Here is a 19145-nt window from a genome sequence, read left to right as displayed (position 1 = left end):
GTGGTTGTGGGGATATTTTTTTTGCAAATGGCAAAGTTGAGGACCCTTACAGATTTTTGGTTGGGTTTTATTTGTTCTGTTCTTAAGATTTCCAGCACTGTGGAACTAATCAAGTCTCTTAAAACAAGAAATGATAATGTCCTTTCTGAACAGCACTGCAGTGTGTGCCTTCTAGGGCAAGCTTGCTTTTAACAACACCCAGCAGATGCTGCAAATGTGGCTTTTGTGTGAGGCAGGGGTTACTTTATCTGCATGTTGGCAGCTGCAGAAGAGGGATTAGCTGAGAAAGAAAGCAGGAGGGAGGGAGCAAGATGTATGCAGCTCCTGGTCTTGATTTCTAAACTTCCAAGTGGCCTTGAACTCCTCTTCCCATCGCAGGGTTTCCTTGAGACAGGCGAGCTGCTGGGTGGTGCCCCCGGGTGCGAGCAGAGGAGCCATTCTCACACTGCTCTTGGGAAAGCTGAACTTTCTGATGTTACCTTAAATTACCTCTTCTGTCTGCCTCCTGAAGCTAAGGGATAGATTTTAAAAGAACAGAGTATAGTGTAATTTCAGTTATGTTTACATTCAGTTATGGATTTTGGAATCAGCTAAATCAGGTAGAGTGCAGCGGTTCCCGCACTACTGTGACTCCGGGTGCAGCAGAATGAAAAGCGGGGTTTATTCGCTGATGGAGCACGGCAGGGTTCGCGTGCAGCGTGTCCTGCAGGGCCCCGCTCGGAGCCGCTCCCTGCGCGGAGCCCGCAGCGCTCCGCGGCTGCTGCGGCGGGGCCGCGTCCGCAGCCCCCTCTAGAGCCGCGCTCTTCAGGGAGCTGCTAAGGAGCTTCAGCGTCCCGCACAGCGCCCTGTGGAGCTCAGTGCATTGCCATTTTTCTTTTCGGCGGTGGGTGGGGGGGAGGGAAGCGGTCTTGTAGAAAGGATAGAATTGCCCCCCCCCCCGCCTGCAGGGGCTGCCCCGCTGCGGGAGCCCCGAGCAGCCGCGGCCCGGGCGCCCTTCCGCGGGGCTGCGCTGGCTGCGCGCCCCGCTCCCGTCTCCCCGCAGCGCTACCTTAAGGGGCTGGTTGACATCAGCCGAGTGGGCTGGGCGGTGTGGGTGGGATTTCCTGTGCTGGAGGTCAGCTGCTCCCGTCCCTCTCCCGTCCCTCCCAGCCGCCCGGGTCCCGCTCTCCCCGCGCCGGAGGGACCCGCATCCTCCCGGCTCCCTCCTCTCGGGTTGGATTTACATAGTGATGTGTAAACTACAGGATGCCCAGCAGCACTGGAAAGAGGTTTAAACCTACGAAATACATCCCGGTCTCCACAGCAGCTGCCTTATTAGTGGGTTCGACTACTTTATTTTTTGTTTTCACGTAAGTACCGCTCTGGCGGAGGGGGGGCCCGGGCTGGGGCCGCCCGGCCCGGCGTGGGGAGGCGGCTGCGCTTGACAGTGCTCCAGGCCCTGCCGCTGCCGGTCCCGCTCCCCGCCTGCCTCCTGCTATCCCTGCCCGGCTTTGGTTTGCACAGGCTCACGATCTCTCCCTATCATAAAACGTGCCTGACAGTCAGATCCACCATTTCGTGGCACGTAAAACCCCATCAGCCTCCCGCAGCTGCCGGCTGTGTGCATCCGAGCTGCCGGAGCCCCGCAGCCGCTGTGCCCGTGTGTGCAGGGCTGGTGTTCGGCAGGGAGATGCAGCCCCAGCCGCCCCGCTGCCGGCAGGCGTGGAGCCAGCCTTGTCTCAGCTGGCCGGAGTCTCTGCTCCGGCAGGGAGAGCTGGCCTCTCCCGTCAGTCTCTCCCGTGTCTCAGGGTTTATCCGGCACAGCCTTTGGAAGTGGAAGGAATCCTATTCTAGGCATTACCGATTTTACATATTTTTATGTAACTGTTCCTGAAAGCTTGAGGAGCTAATGAAAAAATTTACATTTGCTTGAAGGAAAGACGAAGAAACTTTTTCCCTTTCTGTTTCTTCTCTCATTCCCTTCTCCCTTAAATCCAGGATGGAGCTGTGGCTGCCGGCTTCCAGCTCTCCTGTAGTTATATTAATATGTGAGTGCTGTAGTGCTCTGTGCCTTTCCGTGCACTCGAGTTCTGGAGCTCGCTAACCCTTCCTGTGCGGGGGTAGCGGCACCCTCCCTGCAGAGGTGTCCGTGTTTCCAGAGATGCTGCAAAACTGCTCTGAAAGGAGCTTGGACTAAGCTGCATTTGGGAAGGTGAAAACATGGTTATTGCATGTTAAGATTTATTGTTTCACTTATTTTGGAACTGTTTTCTTGTTTTGCCGTTGCTATTTTTTAACTGAGCTCAGTGAAGCTGTTGGAAGCAGAAGGCTCTATAGGAGTGGGAGTATCTGTCTGTGTCATTATCTTTTGTGGTTTGGCTGTGATATGATTCTCGATGTTTCAAAATGCTCGTCACTGGTATGGTAATTTCAATGTAGGATTTCAGAATAAAATGTATATGTTGTTTTGTCTAACAGTTTCTTAAATCAGAACAGATTTTGACACAGAGTTTTGCTCGTACGTTGATATTTCCTTGCTTGTTTTCAGTGCATTTGATGTGAAGTATGGATAAATCCTTCCAGGATATTGCACTGTTTCAAGGACTGGTCAAGTCTCAAGAGCTAGTACAAGTATCAGCCTATCATTCATTATTTGAGCATCTAATTATAGTTTGGTGCTCACAGGCAAACACAGGACAGAAGTAGGCTATTGTGATGAACTTGGTTGACACTGGAGTGGTGAATATTAAATGGTAAATAAAAGGTGGCCTTAATGCCAGCATTTATTTTTCCGACTGCCTGAGGAATGGATGTATGCTAAGGTTGTTTTGGAAGCTGTATGTTTGTTTTCATGTGATACTTCCCGTGAAGAGCTGCAAATTGCTTAGTGATGTAAGGCTTTCCTGGTAACACGGTTGTTGTTGGAACATCCTTTTGGCAGCAGGACATCAACTGAGATGTTCGTTTTGCAATTTGTACGGAAGAAGCAATTGCCTGTAATCTATTACTGAATCTGAAACTTCACTCTGCTCCCTCTGTTATCAGTGAATAATTACATGCAAAATGAAGTATTTTAAGGATCTCTCCATATTGTAACTTGGCCTGTGTATCTTGAAGTGTTAGTAAATTTTTTGAGGATTGTCCCAGACATACGTTCTCTGCTGCTGCCAAGTCTTGTGTGTAATAAAAGTAACACATAATTGAGCAACTGTTGTCAGGCAGAATCTGAAGTCCTGTCCATTCAAAAATACTCAGATGAATTAGTATGGGATTGGTGTTGTTTTTCATGCTGAGCACTTTTAGCAAAATCTATCTTTGTTGTGGAATCAAAGCAAGCCATATGCATGAGATTAGTTTCTTTTGTGTGGCTGTGGGTTTTTTCCCCTTTCCTGAGCATTTCCATTTTTAATCTTTTTCCACAGGCAATGTTTTGTCTCCTGAAGATCTTTTTGTTGTGATATGTTATTAAAGGCTGAGATAGACCTGAATTTTCAGGTGTGTTGATTTGTCCAACTTGTTTGATATTGGATAGAGCTCTGATATTCAGCAGCTGAAACACTGGCCTAAAATGGTTTTAGCAATTTTAGTGGTGGTTTTGATACAATCCATGCTTGCTTGTCATAGCACAAGAACTTAATCTGATGAAGATTTACATGTGTGTTTATTAATTCCTTATTTGTGTCATTAAGCTCTGAGGCTGCTGTGTCTGCTAATGAAGTAACCTGTGTATAAATACACGAAACTGATGATAGGCAGGATTCCTATCACATTTTGGGTGCAGATCACCTCAGTGGGATGTCAGGGATTAGAGCAACTTCAGCACAGTGGAACTGAATAATAGAGGATAATATATATGGAAAAAATTGAATAATAACTATTTTTAAACCACTTACTGAATAGAAAAAAAAAAGCTTTTTAGGGCACTGGAAACATTTCTGAGTAACACATATGAAAACAGAACCTCTGATTTGGCTTTTTCCCTAGACTCGTTTGTGGTCTCATGCCACACATTGAGTGTCTTCTGCTGGATGAAAAGCTCTTTGAACTTGAAGGCCAGGGTTAGCTTTTTAGCAATGTGGTCTTTATTTTTAGCTTTTTTTCCAAACACCTTTGCTAAAAAGCAGCACATAAAGAGTGTTTGAAATACACAGTGTCCGCTATTAGTTCATCATGGTGCTGATCAGTGGTACTGTTATACTTCAGGAAAATTCCATTTTAGATTCTCCTTTATTCTTTTTCCTCAGCTAAGCATTTAGGATTCACTCTATCACTACTGTATTTCTTCTGGTTTTATGAGGGGGAACTAAACTATTTAGCTATCAAGATTATTGCCTGGAAAGGCAACTAAATATTGCAGTTGTATTATCACAGGCTTTTAGCACTCCATGTGTGTTCCTTCAGTAATAAATACAGTGTCTGAGTAGGTGGTCTAATTTGTCACAGTGGGAGAGTAAACAAGCATTAATTCTAAGCATTATGAAGGAACATATCAATAATGTTGTATAGAATGATTAAGTTAATTTACTTATATGAGCAAATCAAACAGTGTAATGAAGGAAGAAGTAATTCTTCTTAACATAGGACAAATCCAGTGATTCAGTTCTAGCAAAACAGAACTTTCTTATGCCAGAATAAATTTTTCTTCATATTTCCCATAAGAGTTTTTGTTAGAGGTAACAATTTAAACGGTTTCAGTGAAGTCTGGGCTCTTAAGTCTTGGACCACCAAGTGCTGTGATGTAAACCTAATTGTATTCATTCAAAGACCCTGTTTCAAGAACTTGCCACCTTATTTTAGGTTGTGCAACTTCAGTGTTAGCAGAGAATGCAGCTTAGCTGTCAGCAAGCAGAATCACCTGTGTCCAGTGACTGTCACTTGTGACCAGCTGGAATCAGTGGTCTAAAAGGACTTTTCCAACCTAAAGATTCTATTATTATTCTGGAGCTAATAGTTCTCTTCACCTGCTTAAATTGGCTGCTGACTGTAGGTGTTGGTGAGTTAGTTCAGCAGCTGCAGTACCTGTGTCTGGAGATTACACAGCCAGCTGAAATCATATGGTTTTAAGGGGAAACTGTGGCTTATTTTAGTAAGGAGAAAAAAGCTCATCATTCTATCACTGACTATTGTAGGCCTGAAGTTTCTGATAAAATACCCCTTTTCAGACTATTTTCTGTAGCATGCAGCCTCTTGAGCATCTTTGAAACACAGTAAAAGCATGTAATTCATGAAAAAGGTCTAGGTGCCACTACCTCTTTTATATAACAGCAGTAACACTGCTGTGTATTATTTCTTTAAATGGGATAATAAAATGGGTAATTTTCTGGGTGAAGTGAAAGCACAAATAAGGTGAAAACTCATTCAGTCAGTACTGAAAATGCGAACAACTTTGTTTTCAAGAGTCATAATGGGAGATAATCATAGATACACACCACAGACATCTGCAATTGGCACTCTAATGCAGTCTGTGGCACAGGGAGTCTAATACCAATAACCTTCAGGAAACAATTGAGGAGTGAGAAATTGGTGTGGAAGTTGAAGTCACAGTAGGGATGGAAAGAAAATAGAGAAATAGCTTAAACCTGTGCTCTTCAGATGGCAGAAGGAGGAATGGCTGGTAGACTGTGCTGCATAGCAGGGCTGCTGGATTTACCTTAACTGGGAGGAAAGCTTGGCTTCAGTCAATGAATATTTAAAGAAAAAAATGTGTTCCCCCCACATTTGTATATCATTTTACTGCATTTCATGAACTGGAAAGACTCAGCATTTCTGTAGTTAGACATACATGAATCCAGATACACTCATGATACACTCACCCCTTAAATCATAAGCACTACCCCCTTCCTGCAGTTATCTGGTCTGCACTGGAACAGCCTTAAAATAAACAGGTAATGGCATTTTAAAGTTTAAAACTATCATAACCATCCTGGATGGCAGTTAATGACAATACAGTGATATGTGTACCTAGAGTTCTTGAACTATATATTGGATCTTTTCCTCCTATGACTTGCATATGTTCACAGATCAGAAAGGGAAAAATACAGTCTGCTGTTTTCATTGGGTTTGTTTAGTCACTAGCAAAGGCCAAGCTAATAGAAGATCATCTTTGCTTTAGTGAGTTTGATTTGTATCCAAAGATCTCTTCCTTGCCTGAAGTATTTTGTTCCAGATGTGAAGATGTTCACCTCTGCCAGTTCAGTGTTCTGATTTCAGTTAGAACAAATGATAAGATGTGATTTAAAATGTATAGTACAGATGTTATGGAGCTTCATCTGTACCACAGGTATGTTTTATACCAACCTAGAGAAAACAGAACTGAACGCTGAGAAGTAGATGCACAACAAAGAAAATAAAATTGTAGCTCAGATTCTTTTATCTTGATATGGACAGCATGAATTCTGTCTTAGAGTGTGCTCTTACATCCTTCTTAGGGTTTGGCTTCTGCCTAATAACTTGCTGAAGGCTGCTTGTGGATTTGGGAGAGCTCTGGTGGCAGTTGCTTGTGCTGTGTGATGCCAGAAGTGCCAGGTGTGCTGTGGTGTGTATGAGAGCACATGGAAACTCTGCCACTCCACAAATCCACTTCCCCTGCATCCTAACCAGGTGCTCATATCAGATATCCTTGGCATTCTGAAAACTTCAGAGCACAAAGCTCCTCTACCTTTGCTAGAGGTCCATTTGATAGTGGTAATGCTAATTATGAAGCAGAACAAATTTCCCCCTGCTTGAACGTTCTTTCTACATCATTCTTCACTAGTTGGAATATTAGTGTATTTCTGATTTTTCTTTTATTTTTTTATTTTCCTATGCCAAGCCAAGAAATTGCTGGAACTGGTAGGGAGCAGCTTCACTGACAGCCATGCAGGTGACACTGTACAGGGGTAGAGAGTATGCAAAAAGCGTGCATCAGTTTAATCAGGTGAATTTTCAAACTGCTTTCACAGTCACATACTGATTCCAAGCAGTGCAGTTTGGCCTCCTGGGATCCCTTAACATTTTCCATGTCAGATGCATCTTTAATGGCAGGTTTTTCCTGTCCACTCCACCTGCAATCCAGGCGAGGTAACACTTGCCTGGTTGACCTGAGTCATCTCAGTTGTCATGTCTGTAAGCTTCTGAAAAATATTTACTTTTGTTATGACAAACAAATGTCCTTTTAAGCTGTGGCAATTTCATCTTGCTATAAAATTTTTGGAAATAGAACCTAGACAGGCTTGTCATTCTAGATAAGACAGGCAGTCTCAACAGGAAAATATATTTAACTGAAGTGTGAAAGGCTTTTGGTTTATTTTTTTTAGTGCTTTAAGAAGCCTCAGCTTTACAGCTTTTAGCTAGTTGATTTTATGATCTTTGCTTCCAAGGCCAGTGATATTTGCTTCCAACAGCAACATTGGTAATACAGGACATTTCTGAAACCTATTAAAATTCATTCCTTTAGAAAAAAACCCTGATATTTATTATCAGTGAGAATATTTTTTTTTTCTTCCCATAGTTTAAGAAAGCAAAAAGGAGAATCCTGTTTGAGGGCAGTAAATGGCTCCACGTGTTCAGCTGTGGATGCAGAGCTCTCTGCAGGCACTGCAGTGGCATTTCAGTGCTCACTGTAGATCCACTTTGAAAAAGGCAGAAGAGCTACTGGAATGGAAGTTATTGCTGTACATGGGCTACAGCTGTAGTCAGTGTGTGATTTATGCCAGTAGCAACCTCCTTTCTATTTTTCCTAATAAGCAGAGATTAAGGTCACATGGAAATAGGAATGAGAGTGTCTCAATTAGATCAGGGTGGGCCTCTCAGCCTTTGTACAAGAATACAGGAGCGATTTTTCTGGTTTTTTGCCTAAAGTCCTTTTCAAGATGCTAATTTAAATACTGTCCTTGTTTGTCCAAGTATGCCACATGTGTATCCTTTTATAAATAGAAACAATCTCTGCAAGATTGTTCAAGCTCAATTGGTTTGTTAGTAATGTCAACTAAGGAATGTTATTGCTGAAAACACAAAACTTAAACTGAGAAATAAATACCTGTGGTGATCTTGGAGATCTGATTTTTGAGGTTCATTACCTGGGATAGTTGCTAATTATACACATAACATTATTGTGTAAACAACTTATTCTGCTACTGCTGCTTCTCAGCTGAAATCAGCTGTAGGACCCTGTGGTGTGGGGACCCCTGGGGGATCTGTGAGAGATGACCTGGAACAGGTTTTCTCTGCTCACATCATGTATAAGCTAAAAGGAAACTTTTCAAGGCCAACAAAGGGAACAACAAAAAGGAAATATAAGCTTTGTTCAGTTTGCTTTGGACAATGTCTGTACAGCAGTAAAGTGGTGTAAGCCAATTTAAAGCATGAAGGAGATGCACACTGGAGTGGGGGAGAATATTGTAAAAGCTACACTTCTTTAATCAGTGCAGAATTGGAACACTGATTTACTGTCCTTTGATTCCAGCCAGTAGATACAACACTTATTTCTCTATAATCCAAGAGTAATGTTCAATTTGGCTGCACTGTTACACAGCTACTATTAGTTGATCATTTGTCACTAGGAGCAGCTAATGAAATTGAGAGGAAGAGGCATGGAGACTGAGACAGAAATGCTGCAGTTTTTAATGGAAATTCTGTATTGTTCTTTTGCAAAGACTACCATAGATTGCAAAAAAACTACTCAGCCTTGATCTTATTTTACCATGGAGAGGCAATTTTAGGGTTCCTTACTTGGTGATTGGAAAAATTAATTCCAATGAGTACACCACAGTGTAGTGTCTACTACATAAATCTTCAGTCAGTAATCTGTATCCAGGAAGAGGATTTAATTAGTCACTGATTTTATTTTTTTTTTTTTTTGCAATTATTATTACAGTTTAGCTAGGCTTGCTTTAAAGCTGTCCAAAGTGCCTAAAATTTTGCGCTCTGAATGTATTGTGGAAACACTAGTGGGTGCTTGATTCTTTGTTTTTCTCAGATGAATATTGTGGAATAAACTGTGCAGTAACCCATATTTAGATATTGCAGTGGTTACCATGGTTCTCTGTGAAAGTGTAAACACAGAATTTGTGCACTTCAAATGTGAAATCCTTATGAAATACCTGTACTTTGCTGCTGTGTGTTCAGATCATCCAGCAACAAGAAAAACAAGGGTGCCAGGTGCAGGAAAAATATCTGTAGAATTTGAAATCTAAACACCAAAGCAGCTGTTTGTGTACGTGTGCACCATGAAATGACTACTCTCCAGAAAATCCTGGTACACATTCAGACTAAACTAATCACAGAATATTCTTAAATGAACAAATTACCTTTTAAGTTGGAGCCCAACAAAGCAAACTTGAGACTGCTTAAATATATAGGGGCCTTCATAAATAAAGCCAGACAAAGCATTACTCTTCCAGGATTCTTAAAACTAAATTGACATTTACATTAGCTCTTATTCATGTCTTCAGGGAAATAATGTAATGTAATATCTATATCAACACAATTTAAGTACAGTTCTGGGAATAAGGAAAGCTTGGACATTTCTATAAACAAGCATAATTTTAAATTAAACTTGGGTCAATCACAGAAATGCTTCAAAATGGAAAAGTTCAGCTTAAAACTTTTCTGCTTACTCTGATCCCAGTCAGCTAGTAGAGGCAGGTATTTTCTTATGGAAAAACACTCCCTCTCCCCCTTTTCAGCCAGTTCAGTTTCAAAAGTTATTTAGGATTATTTTAATTGTGTATAACCTCCCTTTCAGTTCTTTCTCACGAGTGCGGTCTCATTTTGCGTGTTTAGCTTTCTCTGAAGATGAATGTTTGCCCCAGCAACAAGACTCTCCAGATGTGTTATGATCTAATAATGCTGTGGTTAACCCTTGTCTGCTGTCAGCAGCTTGCTGAACCTCCTACTGTGTTTTACCAAGCCCCAGCATTTGATGCTGTCCTTTCCTGCTCCAAACAGCAGGAGCCATGGGCTGTGTAGGTGGGCAGCTCTCCCTCCATGGGGTTTGTGTCTGGCTCTGGGCTCAGGAGCCGCTGCCTCCAGAATTCCCTGTGGCACCACACTGTGAACTTGGCTTATCCTCCAACATTCCAAGGCACAGTGATGGAGCAGGGTCCTGAGGCTGTCTGTATGGTCATCTTCATGTGCTCAGACCTGTGACTTCAACATGTAACTCTAGGTCTCTATTTTCTTTTCTTTTCTTTTTTTTTTTTAATTGTTTAATTTCTCTGTTGTGTGATGCTTAAGTCTCACATCTCTCTTTTCTCTTTGAAGCTGGCTTTGCACGTACTGTATCTTGTGTAAATGGCTAATGAGTCTTTGTGGCAAAAACATTAAGAGCATTTACAGGCACTAGATTTCTTTTTAATTACTAAGTTTTGAGGATTCTGTAGAAGGAGGTATATAAAATGGCTGCTTTCTGATACACAGTACGAGTCAAAGAGAAGGAGATAGGAACCCTCTGAATCTGATGACTTCTAAATCATGTATGGAAGTTGTAACATCTGCACCAACAAAGGAAATTAATATCTGCTACAGAAATTTCAGTGCAAAGACAATGCAGGATTAAAGTAACAGGACTTTCTGAGTGTTGCCATTGAATCAATGTAATGTATATATTTTTAGTTGTGAAGCAAAACTTCTAATCTGTCTCCAGATAGTTATGTACCAGAAATAAAATGCAATGACCACCTCAGCTCCTCTTGGCAGAGCTCTGCTGAGAACATTCCCTCATCTTACATAATCTATTAATTCTGAAATCAAAGCTGGTCCATATGAGCAGTGCTCTCAAGAATCTGGTGGACAGTGGAGGAGGACAGCAGATACAGGTTTTTTATAATATTAGAAGGGTTGGTTCCTTGAAATGAAATGGTTCTGGTTGTGTCATCTTTGTGTATTTTTAGAATATGGCATTTGACAAATGGATTGCAATGATCATAAGATACAAGGTGCTACATGTGCCATTGAATGTGGCCTGCTGATGATAACAAACAGGTTGGAAAAGATCTGCTTTCCTTCTCTACTGCTTCAATTGAGAAGACTTGGCTTGGCCAAAGTCATGCTGCTCCTTGGGAGGTCACCAAACCTTCTGGTCTCCAGCAGTGTAACTTGTGAATGAGGTCATCAGTGCTAGAATCCCTGTTTCCTTCTGAAGAGAGGCAACTGGAGTGCTGGTGCTTGTTTTGGACAGATGTGCCAACTACGGTCTGAAGCCGTGTCAGCCCAGGACTCAGTGGAGATCATTCTTTCACAGAGGGCTTCTGAAGATTTGCTTAATTCTACAGTTTCTACTCCATCTAATGTCATTTTGGGCCATCTGTCGTGCTGCAAGACTCTTTTGTTTCTTGAACACTGCATGAATGTATGAATAGAGAGATACATGTACTAAAGCTTTGTTGTCTCTCTTTAAAAGTTTAATGGTAACATTGTAGTCTTTAAACTTTTATTTGTATGTAATTCCACAATGACTAGTTACTTCTGCGAGTAATTTCTCTTGCATTGTATTACAAAGACTAGTGGGATAGAGCTAAACATGATATCAGTGGTTTGAGAACTGAAAAATTAATGATTCTTCCTCTAGCCTGCTGTGTTTGATTTATAATTCATATCTGATAAGAGACATGCTCTTCTGAGCCAGCTATCGTCTCTCAATTTACATCTAGGTGGGAGTTTTTAAATTCGTCCTATGGTGAGTGCTGGGGGGTTGTGAATTTTGGGCCCTAGAGTACTCCTGAAGAAGGTTTCCAGACACACATTTTCTCCACGTCTCATTTCCCATGGGAGATTCTTTATCCTCTGAAGGATCTGGCCCCCAGGGCTTGTGTTGACCCCAAGCGTCACAGCTGCTGGCACAGCCCGCTGCCATGACCTGTGACTTTTAGCATAACCCAAGGCCATGGTTTACCTTTCAGAGGCACTTGACAGCAGAAGGAAATGGAGAACAACGGGGTTTTAAATGTCCTGGGTAGCTGCTTCCAGCCACTCTGCCTCTCAGGGAGAGGAATGGCTCTGGACCAAGCTATGAGTCCTTTACACTTCCTGTGTTTGGTCTTTTCCATCACTCTGGATCTTCCTGGGCTTATCTGGCTGAATCTCATCTGCCTCTTGGTTTTTTTGCTGTTGTTTTTTTGCTGTTCTCTGTCTCTCTCGACAGGTAATCTCCAGGTCATTCTGTTCAGGTGGATAAGGCCTTTTGCCCAATGCACACACAAAGGGTGATCCACTGCTTGTTTACCCACTGAAATGCCAGAATAGAGGCCTTACAAGTCACAATTCAAAATTTAATCTCGTCTGTCAAGCTGGGGTGGCTTTTAGGGGTTGATGAAACAACTCTTCTGCATTGAAACTCTAAGTGCTCTCAGTGGGCCACTGTCTTTACTGTGACTCACACATATTTGGCGTCCTCTCCAAAGAAGCTGACCAACATTTCTGTCTTCTTCCCTGCTAAGAAGTTCTGTATTCTTTGTGAATTTATTTGCTCCAGAACATAAGCTGAGTCGCTGGCTGGTCAAAAGGGAAAGAGATGTGTAGCAATTTGCCAGTTACATTGTCCCCCTCTGAACACAAGAGAGCCCTGTTTAGTGGAGTGGGGCACTGATCCCACATTTTTGTGATTAATATGTTTTGTGCTTTTGCTTGCGTCTTTGAGAGTGATGTTACTTATTTTTGTTGCTTCAACTGTTCTGGAAATGAGAAAAAGCTATTTTGAGTGTAATATTGTCTTGGCATCATTTTAAAAGTGTCTCTTCTTGCTAGTTTTTTTCTTGGTTCCCCTAGAAATACATTTATTTTGGGCTGCTTGTGCTATTGTGTATGTTGTGATAAGTCTCCAAAGCATCATACTATGCATGTGTGATGGGTGGATGCTTGCATGTCTGATGAGGGATTGATTCCCCTGGGCATGAGAGTCCTGCCAACTCCTCAGTTAGAAAACTTGAGGTTTTAATATACATTCTGTGTTTTAGTCCCAGTTTGGCCTCTTCTTTTGGAAGGCATTTTTTTTCCTTTTTAATAAAAAAAGCTTACAGTTATATTGAGCTAGTTAATTAAACAGCCTGCATCTAATTCAGCTCTCTCCTCTTAGTTTCGTTCTCACTTTTTCTTAACTGTGCCTGCTTAAATAACCCGCTGAAGCTGTGTGAGAATTACTGAGGTGGGTTGAAGCCCATCTAAAGCTAGACATGCCCATTAAAATCTCACTGCAAAGTGATTACTCCAAGGTATTCTGCATGCTTGGTTTAGATCCCTTGGAGGGCTCTTGGTCCTCCTGGCTTGGCTGATTGTGTTCCTTCAGCTGCCTTTATTGTGCACACGTCCTGGGCTTACCCTTCGGAAAGATGACTGTCTGTGGCCCAAGGACAGGATCCTGTTCTGGAACTCTGAAGGGATGAGCTTTTCAACATGAGAAAAGAATAACATCCTTCAGCTCCTGGAAACATCTGAATCATTTTGGTTAAAGCCTAAATTGGGACAGATGCTTTGCTTGAAGGGCAGAGGTAGCAGAAAGATTGCAGCCTACCAGTAATTTGGCAAAATGATTCAGAATGGAAAATATGCAATGTTGCTTTATACCTGTGCCTTCTCAGTCCCATCAACAGCTTTCTGAACACATTCATCAGCTTTTCCAGTGCCTGCTAGTCTTTGGATGCTTCTCTTCACTCCTCACTTTTCAAGTTGGTCTTTCTGAATCTCAGGAAATACTGAGCTTTCCCTCTGAAAATCAGTCCTCTTAAATCTGCTTCTTCCATAGGGTGACAGTCTTAAAAATGTGTATTGTTTGCTCTTTTTGTTTCTTCTGAGTTCAGAAAACAGCAATTAAGGCTAAATTATCTCTTTTAGAAGACATTTCAGACAATTTGCAGTCTGCACCCATTTAAGTGGTAGGGGGCAGGATGGAAAGACAGGATGAATTGTTGTGCAGTAGGCAAGGATTTCTCCCCCCTAGCCTCCTCCATCTTATGTTTCTAAGGAAGAAGTTGCAGGGTGAGAAGGGATATTCTGATTTCCAAGGCAGTAACAAAGAAATTTTGCATTTTCTCTAAGAGTATACAAACACTTCGCTATCACTTTGCTGACATTACCTGTGATATTTTGAAGGCTATTGGAGAGAAGGTACATCAAGGGAGGCTTAGATTGCTGATTCTTACTCTGTATTTGCCAGCCTTGACTGAGTCCGTGTTCAGAAAGCAGAAATCTGTCAAAACTCAAGACATCTACACTGAATTTCCAAATTTTTATTAGTAATCTACATGCAGATTAGCTTTCTTTTTGTACTTATTCACCTGTATCTTGGAAATAGCCTTCTAAAAATATTAGTAATAGATGAATACAGGATGAGTGCTGCACTAGGCACACTTTAAAATGCTCTCATGTATATGAAATCTAAAAATCTTTATTTCAAACTAAAGAAAATAGAAAGGAAAGAAGACAGAACCCCTAAGGGGAAAGGACTGCATGTTCAAGTCCCTTGTCATGGCCTATTTGATTTATAAATATAAAAAAGTGTTTGTGTTCTAGAGCTGTGGCTGGTCCAGTGTTCTTTGTTGTTCTCCCACAACATGACAGTCATCCAAAAATCTTGTTTCTGTGTGGATACCCTGGAGTTTTAGGTGCATTATGGTATAAATGTCTATCTGGATATAAACTGTCAATCTCCATTTTTGGGTGAGCCTTAAAGGCAGGTTCAGGCACAATAAAATAGACATGTTTGGTGACAGTTCAGCATCACTTCACTTGCCATGTATGATCACCCTATCAAGAGCTGCATCCTGCTGCGATGACAGTTTGCTGGAAACTCTCCACAGATTCATTGGAAGTTGGCTGAGCCCCAGCTCCACAAATTACTGGTCAGAAGAGACTGTTTGTAGGGCACAAATCTATCCAATTTGTAGCGTTGATTTGATTCTTTTTTTAATTAACACTTTAAAAAGTGTGTCAGCACAGTGCCAAAAAGACAAGAAATGATCAGCTAAAACATTTTATTGTGGCATATGATGCTGTTCCATATTATCATGGAAACATGGCACTTAGATACAGCAATATTTTATTTCCTGTTACTTTTGTTCATTTTATGGTCAGCAGCAATTTTTATAACAGTCTTCAAAAAATGCTGGGGTTTTGCCCTTTTTTCTTTTTGCTTCTTCTCCTCAATTCTTATCTCCTTTCCCTGAATTCTCATTAAGTCCAGTATCTTATTGAATCTAAAGCTAACAAACTGAACATTTCACCTTTTAATTTTTTTTCTGTAAGACTGCTTTCTGTCTGGTGTTTCTGGCTCAAAGAGGTGATTGACAGGAATTACATAAGGAGTACACCACTCTGTAGTCCTTTGGAGATCCTGCAAGTACAGTCAGGATTAATGAAATCTGGCTGGCCGTTTTTTGATGAAATCATCTTTCTCCTTTTTTCTTTTTAAGCATAATTTTTCCCTTTTTTATTTTTTTTTTCTGTTGTTTCCTCAGTGCTCTGTGTGAGACCTGTCTCTCCTCCATCCACTCCTTCAGTCTTGGATTGTGAGGGTAGTGAACGCCAGCATGAAAGATCAGAACTGGTGTTGACAGCAGTTCAAATGCACCTTTGCTTATGTTTCCTATAGAATCGCTGGTTTATAGCTACAAATGCTGGCAATATTCTGTGCAGGGAGGCTGTTCCAGGTGCTGGAGCCATCGCTACAAAGCGGAGTTAGTGCTGTGTAAGGGCTTCACGCTGCTCGCAGCCCAGCGTGGCGCAGCCCGGGCCGGTTCCCATTCACAGCTTGCCCTGCCCTTCCCTTCCCGTGACCTCGGCTGGCTGGATGCCCACCCAGCCACTCCGGCACTCTCCCCCTCACAGGATGGGAGAAAATAGGATGAAAAACTTCATGGGTTGAGTTAAAGACAGTGATGTCGCTTACCAGTTGCCATCAGTGACAAAACAAACTCAACTCAGGGAAAATTAATTTATTGCCAATTAAAATAGATTTGAACGATGAGAAGCAAAGATAAAACCCAAACACTTTGCCCTCATACCCTGTTTTTCTGCAAGCTCAGCTTCATTCCTGTATTCTCTCCTCCTGCATCTCTTCGTGCCCCCGAGCAGGGCCGAAGGGAGGCTGTGGTCAGTCCATTGCAGCCCCTCGCTGTGGCTCCAGTGTGGGCTCTCCATGGCTGCGGCTCCTCTCTGCCGTGTTCCCTCAGGAAACACCGCCTGCTTCAGCACAGCCTCTGCCGCCGGCTGCCGTGGGGATTGTGCCGGCTGCCAGGGAATCCAGCACAGGCCACTCCCAGGGACATTCCTGACACTTTCCCCCTCACTCCAGGGACATTCCTCGCACTTTTCCCCTCACTCCGTGCAGGTTTTGCCCGTTCCCGAGGTGCCGCGGCCTGGCTGAGGGCTCCCCTCACAGAGCCTCAGCAGCCCTCAGAATCTGGGCACAGGCACTCAAACCCCAAAGAGTAAACATTTCTACATAGGTGTTCCAGCAGTTCTACATTTGAATGAGTCTTTACATACAGGAGAAGGAGACTGTAACCAAAAAATGTGGGTTTGACCTTCATCGTCCCCAACCTGTACCACAAGGTCAGTCAAACAAGTTGGGAGGAAAATGGATTTGCCTATTTTGTCTGCCTATGAACTACTTGGTTTTTAGTAGCGCTTAACAATCTCTCTTTAGGAAAATTGCTGAATGTTAGAGTGTGGCAATGGCTCACTCTGATTTATGAAATTTCTCAGAATTTCCATTGTGATTCTGTGAGTCACGTTAATGTGGCTTCTTCATCCTGTGTGACAAAATGTGACTTGAGGAGGCTCCATTTGCGTGTTCCACCGTAGCCTCTCTGTCACAGTCTGGGGGTTGTTGAAGGCCAAGCACAGGACACAAAATCCATCAGTTCTTGTGCTCTGCAAGCTGCGGGTGAAGAGGCTTCACTGACAGGAGGGTATGGCTGAAAATGTCCCCACACCAGGGGCTGGCACCAGGTAATTCTGTGTAGCGTCACAGACCAAATGCATTGCTGCCCACTGGCTGCTGAAAAGCCTTGTCTCTCCTTCTAATCCCAGAAAAAACTCGATGGGGTTTGTTTTAACCCCTGTTAAACGCTGGGGTTTGGTTATAGGGCTGAGATTTTTAGAGGAAACTTTCCAGAAAATAGCTGCCTCTTCTCTGGGGACTAAAAAAGATTTAAAAATGTAGAAACTGCCCACACTAGCGTCCATGTAGTAGAAGGACAAAATGTGAAATATTTACCACAGTTTTACAGAGATATGGTTGGGTAACTTTGGCAGCTGTACCCTATTATTGGAGACTGCATAGGAAGAGCCAAGGAGAAATAATCATCTTCTGTCAATGTCAGGAAAAGTGACTAGGTCAGAAGCTCTGTGAGAAATGAAGTTTCCAGAGCAGAAACACTAAAGCTTCAGCCCAGTTTGCAGTTTTCTCTTTTCCTGTCCTGAAGCACTCCATCATAATTGCCTTTTCTCATACTACACCTGTCAAGAGATGACACTGTTATGCATTAAACTTGGTAGTGTGACAGCAATGTGTTTTGCCCTGCCAGAATGGAGGCAGCTTGTGCCCATCTTCTAGTACTTGCCCAGATCTACCAGCCTTTTTCCCCCCTTATTTAGAAATAATGCCAAGCAGTAACACATTATGTCTAAACCAAATGGACTGTCCTTCCTGGGCCCCTTTAAAAATATTGGAGAACTGCTTTTAATGCCTCTGTTTATTTTGGTACAGTATCCAGACTGCTGGAAGTATGTTTATAGCACAGCCTAACAAGCTGAGGCTCCTCTCTAAGATTTCAGTGCCTCATGGCTGGATAGAAAAAGCCGGCACGCTCTAAATGTGTATTTATTTCAGACTCTGGCTTGCAGTAATAGTTAATGCCACCTAAGCTAAGTTTGAGCAGCAGTTTTTCCTCAGCACCTGATACAGTGATCCTTGTTACTGTGGTGCTCATTAGTCAGACTTATCAACACTGTGGTTGTGGACATCACCAGTCCCATTAGGTCATCTGTATTTAAGCTTGATGACTTGATGAGAAACCATTTTAATTCGCTGTCTACCTGTGCAGCCTGAATTCCAGGTTAACTTTGAAATCTGGTTAATGTTTTAGATGCAAGAAATTCAAGTATATGAAAACTTACATTGAACTGAAGTTGTGATTCTGCTGTGAGTGCCTGGAGCAAATATAAGTGACATACAGGTGCTCTTTTCTGTGCTGACGGGCTTTCAATCCACTTCAATGCAGTGGGTTTAATCTCCTGTTCTCCTGTTCTTCGCACTTCGCACAAAAGGAAAGATCCTTTTGTTTCATGCACAAAGACTTCATTACCTGGAAGACAGTTTTGGAAATGTTTTATTTTTGATAGCGGTGTCTTCCACATGGGAAAAAAGATTGCAGCGTAAAATAAATTATGAGTTTGGTTTGAAACACGAGAATTATTCTAAACATTGAACAATTAATCCTGGTAGTGCAAGATTGGAGTTGTTTAAATCAAACTTGCTGCTTGAAGTCACTATTTGTTTCCAAATGGTTTAAAAAGCCAGTCTGCCACATCTGCTCTCCCTGTCCATGTGAATATCCCCCTGCCATAGTTATTTCATGGCTGGCAAGGAGTTGGTTCTCACTCTCCCTTTTTTATTGAGGCTCAGACCACTGAACTTGTCAACTCTTTCTCACAGAAACTGGATGATACAAAAAAGTGGTCATCCTCTTCCCTTGCTCTCCCAAATCTTAAAGCCACTGTAAAAGCTTTGCTGTAGTTCATAGTTCACTGATGTAGAATATGGACAATTTTGCTTCACTGCCTGTTGGAAGGAACCAAACTGTTTTCCAGTGTGCCTCTGAAAAACACCTCTCTTGTGTTCAGTTCTAAAATCCCATGCAGTCCCAAAGCTAATATTAGCAGTGAGCTCTAAAGGCTGACTGGAGAGGAGAATTGATTTTGAGTATAGAATAGCTCTTCTGTCAGTGTTTTGGCCAGCCCTGTGTAGTATGGGCAGTCGTTAAGTCTTCCTGAATTTCAAAAGAAAGTAGGCATTTAAATGATTTACAGGTTATTAAAAACATTATCATACCATGACAGCATTTTAATGAATTACTTTTTAAAATTACAACTGGAACAAATATCTGCTGGAGTAGGAGGTCCTTTGGTATGTAGCAGTGTTGTTGCCAGGAATATATTGAATATTTGAAGCCCAAATTGGATATAGTGAA

The 19145-nt window shown here is 42.2% G+C and overlaps 1 protein-coding gene across 2 annotated transcripts in view; it reads left to right on the top strand.

Annotated features, from left to right (window-relative positions):
- Positions 1 to 896: 896 nt before the first annotated feature.
- Positions 897 to 19145, top strand: part of ZDHHC8 (zinc finger DHHC-type palmitoyltransferase 8) — a 109590-nt gene continuing 91341 nt past the window's right edge. For both annotated transcript variants that reach the window (XR_010082671.1, XM_063415586.1), the window contains exon 1: positions 897 to 1349. Coding sequence is in view for 1 of the 2 variants with exons in the window: in XM_063415586.1 (XP_063271656.1) it covers positions 1246 to 1349 (104 nt within the window). In the remaining variant the exon portion in view is untranslated. The remainder of the gene's footprint in view (positions 1350 to 19145) is intronic.

Source organism: Prinia subflava, chromosome 19, assembly GCF_021018805.1.
Source record: "Prinia subflava isolate CZ2003 ecotype Zambia chromosome 19, Cam_Psub_1.2, whole genome shotgun sequence".
Taxonomy (NCBI): Eukaryota; Metazoa; Chordata; class Aves; order Passeriformes; family Cisticolidae; genus Prinia; species Prinia subflava.
This window is presented reverse-complemented; position numbering and strand designations above follow the sequence as displayed.